The sequence below is a fragment of the Melanostigma gelatinosum genome (genome assembly GCF_949748355.1).
Source record: "Melanostigma gelatinosum genome assembly, chromosome: 3".
NCBI lineage: Eukaryota > Metazoa > Chordata > Actinopteri > Perciformes > Zoarcidae > Melanostigma > Melanostigma gelatinosum.
The window spans coordinates 20,365,381-20,381,613 of NC_136636.1; the positions used below are offsets into that span (position 1 = coordinate 20,365,381).

General features: G+C 40.4%; 1 protein-coding gene across 1 annotated transcript in view; it reads left to right on the forward strand.

Annotated features, from left to right (window-relative positions):
- cdh22 (cadherin 22) overlaps positions 1–16,233 on the forward strand; it is a gene marked incomplete at both ends in the record, with an annotated part of 91,419 nt that overhangs the window by 50,923 nt on the left and 24,263 nt on the right. The window contains one exon of the mRNA XM_079266384.1: positions 9,951–10,072. Within this exon, the coding sequence (XP_079122510.1) occupies positions 9,951–10,072 (122 nt within the window). The remainder of the gene's footprint in view (positions 1–9,950; positions 10,073–16,233) is intronic.

Below are 16,233 nucleotides of genomic sequence, written 5' to 3' on the forward strand. Positions count from 1 at the left end.
CTTTTTTGGCCATGGCACATGTACAAAGGTATCCATTGTCAGGGATAGATTATCCTGCTGTGCGCGTGAGAACTACAGTGGCCAGAGGGGGTTTAGCAAACAGATCCACTTCCTCTTTTCCACCTCTGGGTGATGCTTCCAGTCGTCTGGTAGGTGTCAGCCTCTCGACATGAACACATCACCCTCGTTCTCTAGACTGTGGAGAGCCTTCAACCACAGGCTCTCCACCATACCCAACAGGGCATCGGAACTAATTTCACCCAGCTTGTTGATATAGTCCGCAGTGGTGCGATTGGAGGTCCTCACCATCACATACTTCCCTCGTATCAGGGGTCTGAAGTGCTGGAGGTGAAACAACACCAATCAGGGGCACTGAGATAAAAGAAGACCCTGATGTCATGGTTGTGTAGCAGCTACAGCTCATCTTCCATATGCTGTAGGTGCAGGGGACCAGGGACTAGCAAAACAGCAGCCTGTTATACTCATAGGCTATCCTCTGGAAGGGGAAACGCATACATTTCCTCTGTTTTGGAGCCACCTCGACATGAAAGCATGCATCTATTAAGTTAATGGTGATAATGAGATATTATCTTCATTATCGGTCTCAGCATGGATGACCGGAGGAAGCGGTGGAACATTGGTGGCAGGGGCAGGGCTACGGCATCAATCTGAAACTCCAGCTTGCTCTCATCGCTGTGAAGAATCGCATCGAAGCATCAGAGGTTACCCCACCGTTGCTAGCTGCTTGCTTTGAATATTGGGCAGCACTCTGCAGGCAGGGGCCGGCCAGGCTGCTGGCATTTTTTTATAATTACATTGTTCAACATTTCATTGTGCGTAGTTATTAGTGAAATTGTCATAATGTAATAACTTATCACATTATGCAGTTATTACTGTGATGCACTCATGGTTTACATTATGATCTTTCATTACACTATGAGTTGCTACAACTGCATGTTGTTCAACTTCACGCCTTAGCTGATTTTCATATGTTCTCATCAAGGACATCATAGACCTCCGTAGTAGCCATGAATGTTATCTTTCTGATACCAGGTTGAAAATACAGTAATCATTAACGCTCCTCTTAGAGCTGACAAACATCATTGAAAAAGAAGGAGGCGCTTACATTTTCTTCATCTCTTTGGTCTTCTTACCATAGCAAAGAGAATAAAGAATGTAATAACTTTGGGGAGCTGGGAAGTTATTACTAAACCATTACAAGTAAACTTGAGAAAATGAGGAGGCCTGGTATCCCTCACTTTTTCAATCTCATATAGATGAAGTGATTCTGGGATTGCAGTGAAAGCAGAGGAGATTGCATTCAGAATCTAACTGGTTTTTCGCTATCACACACAAGAAGGAAACAATGAGCAAAAACAAGCTGATTTTAAAATGTCTTCATATTTGCTCCGCTCTCATATAGCCTCAGATTGTGATGTTACAATAATCAATACAGCCTAAACTGAACACTAAGCACTCACCCAACACAAACATTAAGACATAATTTGACTTTTTATTTGTCAAGCTGAATTCCCAGAGCAATTTGGGAGCTTTTGTTCTCCTCTTCTTTGTGCTTGGCATTATGTCATAGGCACATTTTAATGTTAATTGAACATTTCAAGCGGCCCTAACCCTTCCAATATCAGACATAAACACATGCCTGCACTTGATAGATAAAGCCTCTCACATTGCCTTCCAAGGAAACATCCTGACAGACGGAGTCAATGGTCAACGGCATCAGAATTCCCATCCAGAATGTTTCTTTATCACCAGTTAGCTCACGTGAGTCCTGAGAGACAGAGAAAAATACAAAGAGATAGAAAGAAAAAAAGGGCCACAAGAGAGATGGGAATAGAGGGGGGAAGGGACTTGCAGGCAGTATTTTAAGAAAGGACTTCATTTTCAAAATAATGATTTTGTTCTCCTATTTTTTCTTCGGTCCCCATGCTCATTAAGGCTGGAGAGCCACAAGGTCAACTTGTATGAGGACATTGTTAAAACTACAGTTTTGTGGCAAAACTCTTAATTATTCCCCCAGTCCATTACCGACCTTTGAACTATTGCATTGCCACTGTATCAGTATTGGACAAGTGACAGCAGCTTTTGGACCATGCTAGGAGTCCGTGCCCTAGGATTAACCCCCACAAAAAAAACTGCAAGAAACACACTAAACGTCAATTACCACACACGAGTCTGTGCAGTGCACGAAGAAAATAAGTTTTAGTTCAAGCACAAGTATGACCAGACACTGTGATGATACACCACCAATCGAACACAAATATACACTTATGCACAGCATGTCCTCAAATTCACCCAATTAAAAGTAGCACCCGATAGCATCTCTTTCTGCAAATATTGTCACTGTAGAGGAAATAACCTCTCATCTGTATAGTACTTGTCTCCCTTCCACAGAACACAGAATCTCCTGAGCATTTAACTGCACTGTCACTAGCTGGGGTACTCGTACTTCCTGACAGTCTTCTCCATAGAAACATATCAGGGTAAGTTAGATTGACATATCATTTCCGAGAACTGATAGCAAGTATGATATCACCTTGCAAAACTGCTTTTTTACCCAGACAGGCAGGCGGGTAAAAAAAAGAGCATCACCCTGAGGGCAAAAAGATACCAAGCTGGAAAGTCTTTATCTTTTGCACTGTTGCAGGGAAAACACATTTTCTACAGCATAACTTTTTTCACCTACTGTCGGGCAAACAAATGCTACACCGTTTGATTTTTATTACCGTTACAACATTATTCTCCTCCCTCTATAAAAGGGAGATAAGTGTCTCTTTTCAATCACAGTTGGAAAATGCAAACGAAAACGGATCTAAAGAGGGAAGAAGAAGAAAAAAGAAGCAAAACCTATTTGTGGACTACAAAACGTGCTTCGCATAAGACTGGGAGTCAAAATGAGACTAAATTTCACCAAACATGGCATGCTATTTCTTGTAAACTATGCACCACAGAGAGTTTAAAGGGCTCTGCTTGGATTATGTATTAGATGCTATTGTGGTGCAGCGCACATCTGTCAACAAGGGTGAGGAGATGTGTAATCAGGGACCTGAGGCTGTGACCTGGTTGATGTGTACTGCTCATCTGTCCTGTTATATAATTACTTACATGTCCTTACTGTCAGTGTAGCTGCGGAGGAGGAGGAGATCCTGAATACTCAAACAGTTGTATGATGTGTTTTGTTTTCCTAGGTTGACATCATTTATATGTGCTTGGGGGGGAAATTACATCATTGAAGGCCACAGAGTGAGTCTCAGAATAATGTAAAGATGAACGGTTACATAGACGTGACAGTCATCAGGGTTATGTAAATGTTGTTGTTTGTTGTCTAATTATGTGCTTTATACAGTAGCAGTCTTCCGTGAGATGAATATGTAGTGAACTTTTTGTTTGGTTGCTTCATCATCTCTGCATTGATGATTAAAACTCCACTCAGTAGGTTTTGATTAGAGTTGAGGCATCCGCCGCTGGAGTGCAGCATGTTAATAATCACATTATTGCACTGATTACCATTACTTATTTGTCCCTCGCGAAAACAGCATGTTATTCTGGAGGGATGTGCAATAACCTCATTGCCAAAACCAAAAGAGCACCCCACTGACGAGTTTGCAGCCACCAGCAGAGGTGTGTTGGCAAAGACTCTGGGAGGTTATACGATCACTGCCAGTTTAATTCTCTGTTGTCAAACAAACGTTAGATATTGAAGATTTTCTTTCTGGAAAATGCCATTCTGGCAGCATTCACCAAGGCCTTGTACTATGAAGCAGGATTTGTGGTTAGCAAGATTTTAACAGGTTTAACCATGTTTTTTTTAGTTCTACAACAGGGGTTCACTTCTTAGCGGTGTGAGATAATACTAGATAAATATGAAGAATGTTAAAGTGATGATCCAGGATAAAAGCAACACAGTTTAAACCGCCAAATGCAGAAAAAAAGAACACAGACTGTATGAATGCGTAAATGAACAGGCCTATAATATCACTGCCCCACAGTGCGCCATAGATAACTATAATTGCATGTGTGTATCCATTCAAATGAAGGTGTTGCTTAGATGTATTCGAATGCCGTGTATTACAATATTTCAACCTTATTCTTTTATCTGCAACCCCGGTGGTGTGAATGGGATTTGGGAGCAGATCAAAAATAAATAGGCTATAATTCAAAGCGGTTATCAGCATCTAAGAAACTAAATTCTTGACATCAATATAATTATTAATGTCAGTAACAATTATTAATGATTATTAATAATAACGGGGCACCACCCTGCGAACAGGGACTAATAACCAAACGATAAACTAAGTCTCATAATTAGTGTTCACTCACAATGTCAGTAGTCTGAGTACTATTACACATTCAGAGTGAAAGTGAAGGTTTAAGTTCGAGCACACACCACATATAGGCTCTTTAAAATATAACAGAGTTTATTACGTTGTAATACTAATGATCTCGTCAACTAATATCTAAACTAACAACAACTTCATGAGCACGCTATCTAAAATCAACAGACTATTGAAAAGAGGGGGGGAGTGTGTGTGTGTGTGTGTGTGTGTGTGTGCATGTGTGTGCGTAGGGGGAGGAGCGCGGGAACAGCTCAGCGACGTATGACGTAGTTGGGACATGGTGACGTCTCTCATGCGCGAGACTAAAAATGGCGGATAGCCAACAGGAGACCCGGCGTCTACACGTGCCGGTAGCCGTTTAGCACGTAGCTACATTAGCTCAAAGCTATATGTGTGTGTGTGTGTGTGTGTGCGGATTAGTAAAAGAGAAGGGAAAGGAACAAAATTGAATAAAACAAGAGATTAAGATCCGGGAGTACGGAAGATTGCTCTCTCAGCCAGGGGAGCAGGAACAGCGACTCTTTGTCTCAGCCGGCGGTTTTGACCTCCTGAACTGATGAGAAGCAACTTCGACCTCACTGCAGCTATCCCAACACAGATCACGGCAGCATAGAATACACAGTAACTTCTACACAACACTAGCAATTTTAGGGATTGCCAGTGTCGATACGAACAAAGATAAAATAGACAGTTTGGTGAATTCGGCCAGCGAATATAAACTGTTAAACCTAGGTTTTGGTTGAAAAGGGAAACAACGTTGGTGTGCTCCCTAGCTCGATGGAGGTCGAAGGGAAAAAGCATTGAGGTGGGGGTTGCTGGTTGTTTTGTAGAAAGGTGGCTGAACCACAGGGGTCCTGGGGTGCCTTGGCCCTCGGCCAATTCGATTGCAGCGGTGCTTACAGGGTAACTTTAGGAACGCATAGTTTTTGGGGGGAGGAAACTCACACCCTAATGTGAATTACTTCAGAGGTGGGGGTTTGGTGCTCATCAAACCACAATCAGGATGAAACCTTTGCTTGCAAAAGGCAAGGCCTGACTCTCTTTGCTCCACAGCACATGTCGAAGCCATGTAGTCAGATTCCAACAGTTGTGAACTCCAAAAGTCAACATTTATTGAAAAAATCTGCAACTGTGTTACTTTTAACATGCATTATGTGTATAACTTGTAATTTTCTAATAATACAGTTTGCTTTTCGCTTGTAAAATATGCGGTACTGCTGACGGTTGACTTGTCCATGTTTGCGACTCGTCATACCCTGCAAACACCGCCGCTTTTAACGCCCTTATAGCCCAATTAAAAAACACTTGGTTGAAATACTGGGTTAATTAATAACCATAGGGCCACTTAGTGGGATTGCGTTTCTTAGAGTTAGTGAAGCCAGATGATGCAAATATATCCCTGGTATGTTGAACTTGCTTTGCGGTACAGGACCCAGTTTTATAAAAGTGAAATCGAAAAAAACAGTCTTCTATTATAAAGTGAGATGTTGGGATTAATGTAGAGAATAAAACATAATTATTGACATTATATTACAATTCTGCCATAAGAGCCCCCTAAATATTACACACTGTTCCTTTAATTACTTCTCATTGTTTGACCACGACAAAAGAAGATGAATCTGCATGAGGTTTGATGTTGAGGTTTTGTGATATTTATAAAGCATCAATGAGTGTGTCTCACTTGGTGTTTGGATGGAAAGTCCAATTGGGATTTTATGTATGAGATTGGTGCTATAGGATCAGTAAGATTATTGTTTACATTCATTTTGTCCATGAGTTTTTGTTTGTCATGGAAATGAATGAAAAGCAGCACAGAGGAAACCTATGCATTTAGAAGCATGTTTTGATTATCCTTGGATCAGACGTGTGTATTCCCTGTTGCTAAACCTGTTTAATCTTGATGGTGGTGGAAGTTACTTTCCATATTTGTTGGCTGAATATTGTAATGGAATGACCGGCTGTCACCAGCACCGGAATCTGTTATCTTTTGTGAAAAGCAAATATGAATATTTCCATTATTCAGTGTGTTGAGATGCTCCTGCAATGTCTTGCTTTGTTTTGTTACTTACAAAGCATTTACAGCTGTTAATTCTTAAACACACAACAACTCAAACTGTTATCAAGATATTGTGGTTGTACACTTGTGAGTCTGTGTAATATTGGATCATTGTAGCTGAGGACAAATTACCATAATATTTCATGGCCTCTGTGCCTATACGTGACTGGCCCCGTGGCTCAGCAAAGAGACCAGAAGCAGACGCTGCTGAGTACATTTGTATTCTGAATAGCCCCTCCTGACAACAGTGACCTTTTAATCCAAACTGTTTCCCCCAGCAAAGAAGATGAGCCTATTGGTTACAAGGAGCATGAGGCTCCTGACACACACCCACACACAACGCGGACACGCACATGTGTTCAAAGACATCCACACACACTCTCACGTCCTCCGTCTTCCCTGAAGTTATAAGAGTATAATGCAGTGCTTGAGAGTTATATTATACAGTCGTTCTGAAAGATTTGCAGCAGCTGGCGAGTGCCGCACAGATACAGAGCATGCCAATAATCTGTTGGAATTATTTTATTCTTCTTTTGTATCTGAAGACCGATTTTAGAAACGACGCCACTTGGTCCAGATGAATGGACCTGTCTCACTGAATAACAATTTTTCCCCATGAAGGGAGTTTGGGATGGATAGAGGCAGGGCAGTCTCATATTGTTTCATCTGTTTTCAATTCATGGGAATTGAAATGGAATGTGTAACATCCGATGATTGCTGGTTTTCATTCCGACACAGCGGGGACAGCAGCACAATGTGAAGACGAAATTAGAGGAAGAGGAGAACAGAGGAGATATTTAGCACTGGTGGAGCATTTTTGCTGCTCTGGCAAAAAGCAGTCAATTATAACTCTGCATTGATGTAAGGATTATGCTATTAGTCGAGACCAGCATTCTCATTAGCTGCTGTGCCAACATTAGGCAGAACTGTGTGGTGAGATAGAGGGAGAGAGCTTGAATTTGTCCAAAAAAGTCTGTCGATTACCGATGTGTGCAGGGCTGTTTTTGTAAATCAGTTTTGTCTCTTTTTTCTGTCTGACCTGTGGCCCCACCTGTATGTCATCTGGCACCAGTTATGCTCTCTGTCCTGCTCGTAGACCCTCAGAAAATCACAGACAGTGTTCACCAACAGTTTACTTTTACTTTTTTGAGCCTGAATTTTACCCTTGATATCACCCAGCTGGGAAATTACCACGGCTGAGTGTGGAGGAGATTCATCAATTAAAGCAAACACGCCTCCAAACGTGTCACCCGTTGAGCCTTAATGTGCTCTTTATGGAACACTTATTTTGAAAATTGCTGTAAAGACACAGATGAGAGGAGTGACTATTGAGACCCAAAATAATACAAAAATGACTTTGTAGAGGAGTTTAGGTTCTTTCTAAGGACATCAGTCCAGTCTCCAGTGGCAGTTATTAAACAGAATGAATCACTAGTCAAACTACCAATTTGTAGTTGTTCCTAATAATTGGATTTCAATGTATGGAAACCAACAAGTACCAACATGGGCTTTTATGGAACTTATATCCAATTCACTGCCTTCACCTTCATTTCTATCCTAAGGTGTTCTTTACCTCTCAGTTTTAGTCTCCAAAGACTGAGCCCAGTTGTTAAAAACTTCAGGATATAACATGTAGCAAACATTCAGCTCCCCGGAGCAGACAATCACCTGATTCCAACTTTTAAACATGCAGGAATGGGTTGAAAATGTTTAGTGACCTCTTTGTCAAAGGCAAAGTTAACTTTTTTAAATTTCTTCATAAGTTTTGCGAAGAAACACTTTTTATTTCCCTTTTTATACCACTTGAAAAAGCAATAGATGCTACAATTATATTGGAAAAGTGGGGTGTCTAAATGTTTCTAAATGTGTTCTGTGCTGTGGAAATCGATAAATATTGTGTCTAAAAATGAGAAAATGCTGCCTGGAACCTTTTGATGCAAACTCAAAAAATGCATTTGCAAAGGTATAGTTACATTAAGTAGATTTAAGGCACTGCCAGCTTACAAGGTTTGTGAGACTTGTTGTTTCACTTAATTTATCTAATTGCAATACTAAGTTACTACTACTTATAATATAGCCATTAAAATAGCAAACGCTAACCTGGAGCACTTTTAAGTGTTCATTTAGCTTTCACAAGTACATGCATCAGTCGTTCCACAAAGTGAAGGCACTCATTCATAAGAGTGAGTTCACTGAATTGCACTTAACAATTTGCACTGTTTACATCATTGCAACTCTTTAAATGCATTCACTGGAGCTCTTTTTACTGCGAGGATTTATGTGTGTTTTTCTCATCATTGGATAATTGTCAGTAGCTGCATGTCGTTACAATTTCTGTAGGGTGCATGAACTGGGTGGTGACAGCTGTGTATACTGATTTATTCATGAGCTATGTACTCCAATTAAGCAGGATATCCAGACCAACACTTGAAGTGAACAGATCACTCATTTAACACGGAAGTAATGTTCTCTCTCTTCCTCTGTTACTCACCTCACACACATACACACACACACACACACACACACACACACACACACACACACAGATGTACACACATGCTGGGGGCCTCAGGCTCCCTCCTGTACTGTACATAGTATTTTATGAGTAACATGGAAACTCCTTCAGACATTATCATATGATTACAAATGGGAATTAAGATTCATGGAGATAATTTGAAGTGGGCTTTGCTTGTAGTAATTATATAATCTTCTCCACCCCCACATTTTTGTTCTGGCCTATTAAGAAAAATGTCTTGAGAGTGCATTGTGGTGTTTTTGTGGTGTGTTTTATCTTGTTGAAAATGTTATGAGAAATTCAATTACAGAGGCACATTTGCATTGATTTGTCATTGTTGTGCTGAGCTGGGCCTCTTGCAGGCAGAACTTTTAAACAGCTCTATACTGTATTGTCCTTATTGGATAGAGAGGACTTAGACACAACAAGGGCATTTTTCATTTGCATGCCACTCACTGGTGCCAGAAAGTGTTATTCAGGTAATGGGTGTAATTGAGGAGGCATTCGAGTTAAACCGTTCCGCAATTAGCCACAATGCTTCTTTCTTATGGGAAATTGCATCCATCTGAGTCTTGTCTTGCTCGTACCAAAGGCAGACAAGAAGAGCATTGATGGTCTTGCCCATGGACTCTTACACCTTGTCTACACCAGTGTCTTATGTCAGAATCCGGTGGTGCTCGCAGCCAAGAGTAAAAATCAGTTTTTGGGTTGCAGCTACTTGCGTAAAGCATAATGAAACTTGGGTTTGTATGCAGCCTGTGTACACAGCTTATTGATTCAAGCAAAATATTTTTTTAGCGTCGGATGCACAGCTGAAAACTGTGACTGAAATACTTTCAGTGTAGACAGCCTCTTATTTGAGAAACAGTCCAACCAGGATCAGAACGTCAGCTACTCAGTTATGTGTTGTCACTCTTACTTTATCCAACCACCGCATACATTGTAATTTGTTTTAAATATATCAAATGCAACTATAATGTCATGCAATTGACGTTGATGTGTTTTTTTTCTGTCTCTCCTGTAGATAACCACACCATGGCGTCCCACTCAGCAGTGAGAATTCGTATTCTGGATGTAAATGACAATCCTCCTGAACTGGCCACACCGTACGAAGCCTCTATTTGTGAAGATGCCAGGCCAGGCCAGGTAAGTTTCTCCTGATTCAAAATAAAAAATCGAGTTATTTCATATGTATTTTTACAGAAAGAATTTCATCTGTAAATGTCTGAAGTCAACTGAGCAACATGTTGAAGATACATATTGTGAAGTTACTGTGGCGTCACAGATTGATTTTGTGTTCATGATATTGAAGGCAGGAGTTAAAGGGCACTTGAAGAAACAGCGCTGTGCCAAAGCACGAATGAATTACATTAACAGCATAACAAACAAATACTTTTAACAATGCCACAAACAAACCTATTACCTGCGGGTAATTCAGATTGAAAGGCAGCACCAAAAACAACGCACAGCCCACGCAATGTTGAGCACACCACATTTATTAGTGTACAAAACTCAAAGCTATAGTTATTGATGTGAAGCGAGATGAAGTGTACTTAGCCGGGGGTAGTATGATAGAACATCAGTAACTGATTTTGCATTATACACATTAATCACAATAGTGCTATAGGAAGAAGTACTTACTGCAAGTAAGTCATTCATACATAAAACAATGACCCACGAATATCAGTTACATAGCTCCATTCTAATACATATATCTTTACATCAAACATTGTTAATATTCTTAATTTTCATTAGTCACTGTTCCAAAAATACACATTGTTAAAGCATTATTTGACTCTGACCTCTACCTTAACTGAAGATAGGAAGAGACAGAAGAGAAGTTTTGATCTACGTCAGTGAAGGTGTCTGGTACTAAGAACTCTTTGTTCTGTGAGCTCATTTCATTTAGACTAAATTGGTGAGTCACAGATGGCAGCATGGCCACCGGCTTATCTAATGTAGTACCTGCCTTCCACAAGCAATTTTTCTTGATTTAGATATTGACGTCAAGTTTCCGCCGGACTTAAATGACGAACCATTTAAACCATGATGATACAGCCATTCTATGTGTAACCTATTGCAAGAGACTCACCTACAATAACACATAGCATCTGAAAGGATATGTAAAAAGACTGAAGAGTAAAATAGAAGATTTCAATGATGTGTCACAACAAAATGAGGAAATTGAGTCTGAGCCTTTTAACACACTAACAGTAACAAATACATGCGTGTGGTCATTTAAATGTAAAGCCATAAACTGGCAAAACTGCCAGGAAGCAGAAGCGTGGGAAGATAAAATGTAAGGAGTAAACTAACCTGTACATCAGCATCACAGGTTAGATTTGTGATATCTGTGCCAGCGCATTGATACAGCAAATCAAAAGACCAGATCACAATGTATTGTTGAGATTTATTTTGTCCTTAGGTACACATATCTGTGACAGAATATTCTAAATTCAAGGTTTCAACCAAAGGCATCATTGGCAAATTGAAGTTGCTCAGGCATGAGCTACAAAACGTACACACTTCCTATGACACATGATGACAGTTGCTGGATGACACCCGATGGTCAAAAGTCAAGAGTTTAGAGTATTTTATCACAGATATTTTCGTATTGAGCTGTTTTGTCCTACTCGCACCCACCAGCCGTTTTCTTGTCGGTCTACAACTGCCGCATTATTTCCATATTTCTGGTTTGTATCGTTTTCAGTTGCACACTGTGGTCTATCTGACACTTAATACCGATGGCAATTTATAACTCAGCTTTCAGGCGATGGCACACTTTGCCAAAGACTGTCAGAAAGAGCGCCAGAAATAAACAGTTTTCCAAAGAATATATTTATTTTCTCAGTTTTAAAATGTTTTATTCAAGCTTGATGCAGATTAGAAGTCAGTAGCTTTGAGTGGTTGGAAAGGAGCGATAAATACAAGAGGCCATTTACAAATCATATTTCACACATTTCAATATTGGCATTTGTATTGATGTCAGTGCTGTGATTGTTTAAACTAAATATAGTGGAGTTGGGGAATTCCCATCTGAGTGGATACAGAATTTGTAAAAAGAGTTCTGCATTCCATTTCTCAAAAACAATCATGAATTTGTTCCATTACAAAAGCTAAACGGTCAATGAAATATAGGTCTGCTTATGGTAGTTCTCTATACCTATTTTTTGTTCAATCATGTCACACTCAAAGTGATACAGCAGTTAGAGCAGATGAACATTAATTCCGAAATGGCAAACAGGTGACACATTTTATGTTGCATCAATACCCAGCACCAATCAATCTACGGGAGCCCGTTTGAAAAATCAGGACAAAAAGGTAATACCATGGTTATATCTGATCCTGTACCGCCATTAAAAACGGACGGAGTCATTAGGGTGTTTTATTCTCCTTATACAGCCAACGGGCCTTGGGCTACCCAATTATCATGTGCAGAGCAAAGGAATCATTTAAAAAAAGCAAGGCTTTAAAGTGGGGCCTCCATGCTGGAACCTGCATTTACATGTGTAATGAGACTCAGGCCTCCCCTCTCCTTGATCCACAGACTGTTAACCACTTATAGCCCCCCCCGTGCCTCCGCAACGCCGGCCGCCTGTGCCTTTCTCTGCTCTCCCTCACTCCCACCTCACTCCCTCTCCCATCCGTGAGAGCCCACATTAACCTTCAGCTCCTAATCACCCTGAGATGATTAGTCTTCCAGCAAAAAGATCATTGCTGGCTCTCAGCATTGTAAAATAATAGGTGTTTAATGCTCTCATTAGAGAGAAATGCAGAGAAATATGTCAGAATGCAATTACAAAACAAAGATAGGGATTCCAAAGACCTACAGGAGAATTTGACATTCAGCTTCATTGACGTCCGTGCGTCTGTCCACCAAATTCTGTTTTATTCTGCACTTATGACCGTCTATCTACAAGTGGCCGTCTGACAGGAACATCATTCATCTTCGTCGACTCGATTTTTGTATCCCGGTATTTTTTTGTCTCTTCTCTGTAGAGTCTCTTTTTTCTGTTGTTGTGGGGAACTCTGTTGGAGTCGGCTGCTGAGATTGAATGAAAATGTGTTGCTTTGGGTCAAAGGCTTTCTAATGCTCATTTTCACCCTCAGGGATAACCACTGGGGGCATGGGGGAAACAATTTTCTCCTCTGTTATTTTCAGAATAATATATATAAAAAAAAAAGAAAAAGTTTCCCTGTAGTTGTTGGCAGTCACTACTTTGAAAAATGGAGTAAGTGGTGTGAAGAAAATGTTTTGGGTCTCCAGCTTTGCTTTGTCTGCGCTGGTGCAGAGCGTTGGTGTTCGTAGCATTTTTCTTCTCTGAGTAATGGCAAGGATAGAGCCTTTCTACTGCGGGCCTTTCAACTCAGAGAGAGAAGTGAATGAGCTAATCACTCGTATATCATATACATACACCTTTCCATTGAAGTGAGACCAATAAACCTGAATGTAATGACAGGATCAGGATGTTTAACTCAACATTTTTCTTGTAAACTGAAGTCAGTTTAATGCTACGGAATTTATTCTCATCAATAAGTGAAATTTTGATTCACAGTAGCCTACTCTAAGAAAATCAGAGATGCTGGCACTCTGCCCCTCACCGAAAACTCTTCGGTCTCTTGAGAGGTAATCAAGTTGTTTGGCAACTGTCCAATCAGAGCAATTTGGCCATGTCCGATGTTCAAGCCAGCACTTGCACAGGGATTTGGAACAAACAAGATGTTGTCACACAGCCTTTATGAATCTCTGCCATGAATACATTTATGCATATTTTGCTCTCCTCATTCTGCCTCTGCAACTTAGAAGAGTTCTGTGCCACTTGCTGAAATACCAGCCACAAACACGCGCACACACGCACACACACACACACACACACACACACACACACACACACACACACACACACACACACACACACACACACACACACACACACACACACACAGCTACAAGCACATAAACCATTTTTATTATCAAAATCACATCTGTAGTTATCATACAGCAGAGTCACACAGTCTTAGCACAACTTATTTGATGAATTAATACGATATTTGATTAGTTCCCATAAAGATGTCTGGGTATTAGATACAGGCCAAGTGTAAAATAATTAAACGTACATATCAAATTCAAATAATGGTGAAGAAGCGGTTGAAGCCAATGCTCTAGCACGTAAAATAATTGCTTCAATTAACATTTCACAAATGCTAACATTGTTAATAATTGTTTGCATCTGTGCTTTGTTTCCAGCCTTGTGCAAAACCATGTTTACTAAGTGTCAGCTTGGAATCCAACCAATAATAGTCAAGGATGTCACATCTCATCTCATTGTCTTCTCAAAGCAGGTCTGTTGATGTGTACAGTAGTACTGACAACTAGAAATATATTTGTAGAACATCTTAACGAACATAGTTTACTCAGCAGTGGGGAAGCAGCCTTCCCAGGATGCACTTATTTATTTATTCAGCAAAAGAAGATGCAACAGGAGGGGCCCAGAGATATAATCATCAGCCAACAGATGTTTGCTTGTCAAACAAGCTTCAATTTAGTTTCACCTCCCCAGCATGTTGTTAATCTCATTTGTTTTACTTGGACAGGGCAACAGCTCTTGTGTAGTTGAGTCAATTTTTCTTTCACCTGGAATAGACGTCAAACATAAATATGCCTCTGGAGGACCCAGAGCCCTTTGCTCACTTCATCTGGCCTCTGTAAAAAGGAAATCGGAAGTAAGAGAGGGTTATTGCTGTTTGTTCAGTGTCTTGCCTGTTTCACCTTTTTTAATGTTTACACTGGCAACTCCTTTTATTTTTCAATTGAATCAACTGTGAAATTGCTTGGCTCAAGGTTGACAACTTTTCCATGTTGACATTGCAAATCAGCTAAAACCCACTCATAAGTCATAATGAGTATCAGTTGATGGATAGCAGGACTTGATTGTGGCTAATTATAAGTAAACAGTCATTTATTTTCAACATAAAATCAATCAATCAAGCTGTCAGTGGAACAAGGCACATACCATCATGTACTTGGTGTTTTCTGTTGGTGGTGTTTTTTATGTGACACATTCTATAAAAACACAGGTCAGCAAGTCATTTGTTTATGTTACTTTGTTCTTTTTTGTATGCGTGTGTTTGCGGGGATCAAAAGCTGTTTTCACAGTGACGTTGTGGGGACTCACCTCCCATTTGGGGACCTTTCCCCACAACAATAAAAATCGTTGCATTCATCTCTTCCCTCTTGTCTGTCTGTCAGTCTGTGTTTCCATCTCAGCTGAATCTGCTTACGCTTTCCGTTCACCACAAATTATATCATAAAGCCAATTATACATGCCTGTCGCTTCACACACACACGCTACAAGGAAATGAAGACACGCTACACACACCTACACACATGCTGTATACACACAGCCTTAACTGTCACACTTTCAATACGTCAGATCAACCCCCGGTTTACAAAGCTAATGAGGAGCGTTCCTTTGTCTCCTGTTGTGTGCTGTGTTATCAACCAGTCTCGTTCATGGAGTGTCAGCTCCCTGGCTCAGGTCTTGCTTTCGGTGGAACCACAGAGAAAATCTGATTAACCTAAGCCTTTTAACTGCGGTTGGATTTGATCCCATTCGAGAGTTGGCAGCACAACCTATTTTGTTTGTGTTTAGAGGGAGAATGCATGTGGAGCGAAGGGGAGGGGTTGGCAGAGTAAGTAAATCAAAAAAGAATGGGTGACACAGGCTAAGCAGCTTTGCTTGGGGACACGGTTGAAGCCAGGGCCATGATGTGTGTTAAATAGCTTCTCACCTTTTATCTGCTATTTAGTTTGATGGTCAGAGATGGAAAGAGAAAGCAAGACAAGTGACTTTACAGTAAGACAGAATGAGGGAAGAAAGTTCAAGGAAAAAGACGTTGGGTATACAGATTGGAGTCACAGTTCTATGATACGATCATGCAGAACAATTCATTAGTCACAGGTTCATCAGCACAGTAAATATAATTATATCCTCCTCTTTCTATCTGCAGTTTAGATTTTAGCATACACCGGTAGAACATTTCGGAATTCCAAACAAAGACAAATTACTGCAAAAAGGTTTATCCAGGTCATTTCAGTTTTGTTTTTTTTACATGTCCTGATTTGACTAGAAGTGAGTTCTTGTCCCATTAGCAATGACTACGTAAAGCAGGACAGAGAGATGCTGTTTTGCCTTGGGCCTTTAAAAACCCTCATTTCCAACACAATCTGACAAACACAAATTTGAACTGCTATGCTTTTGAGGACTGTCATTGGTGTAATGTATTCCATGACCCATAACCTTAAC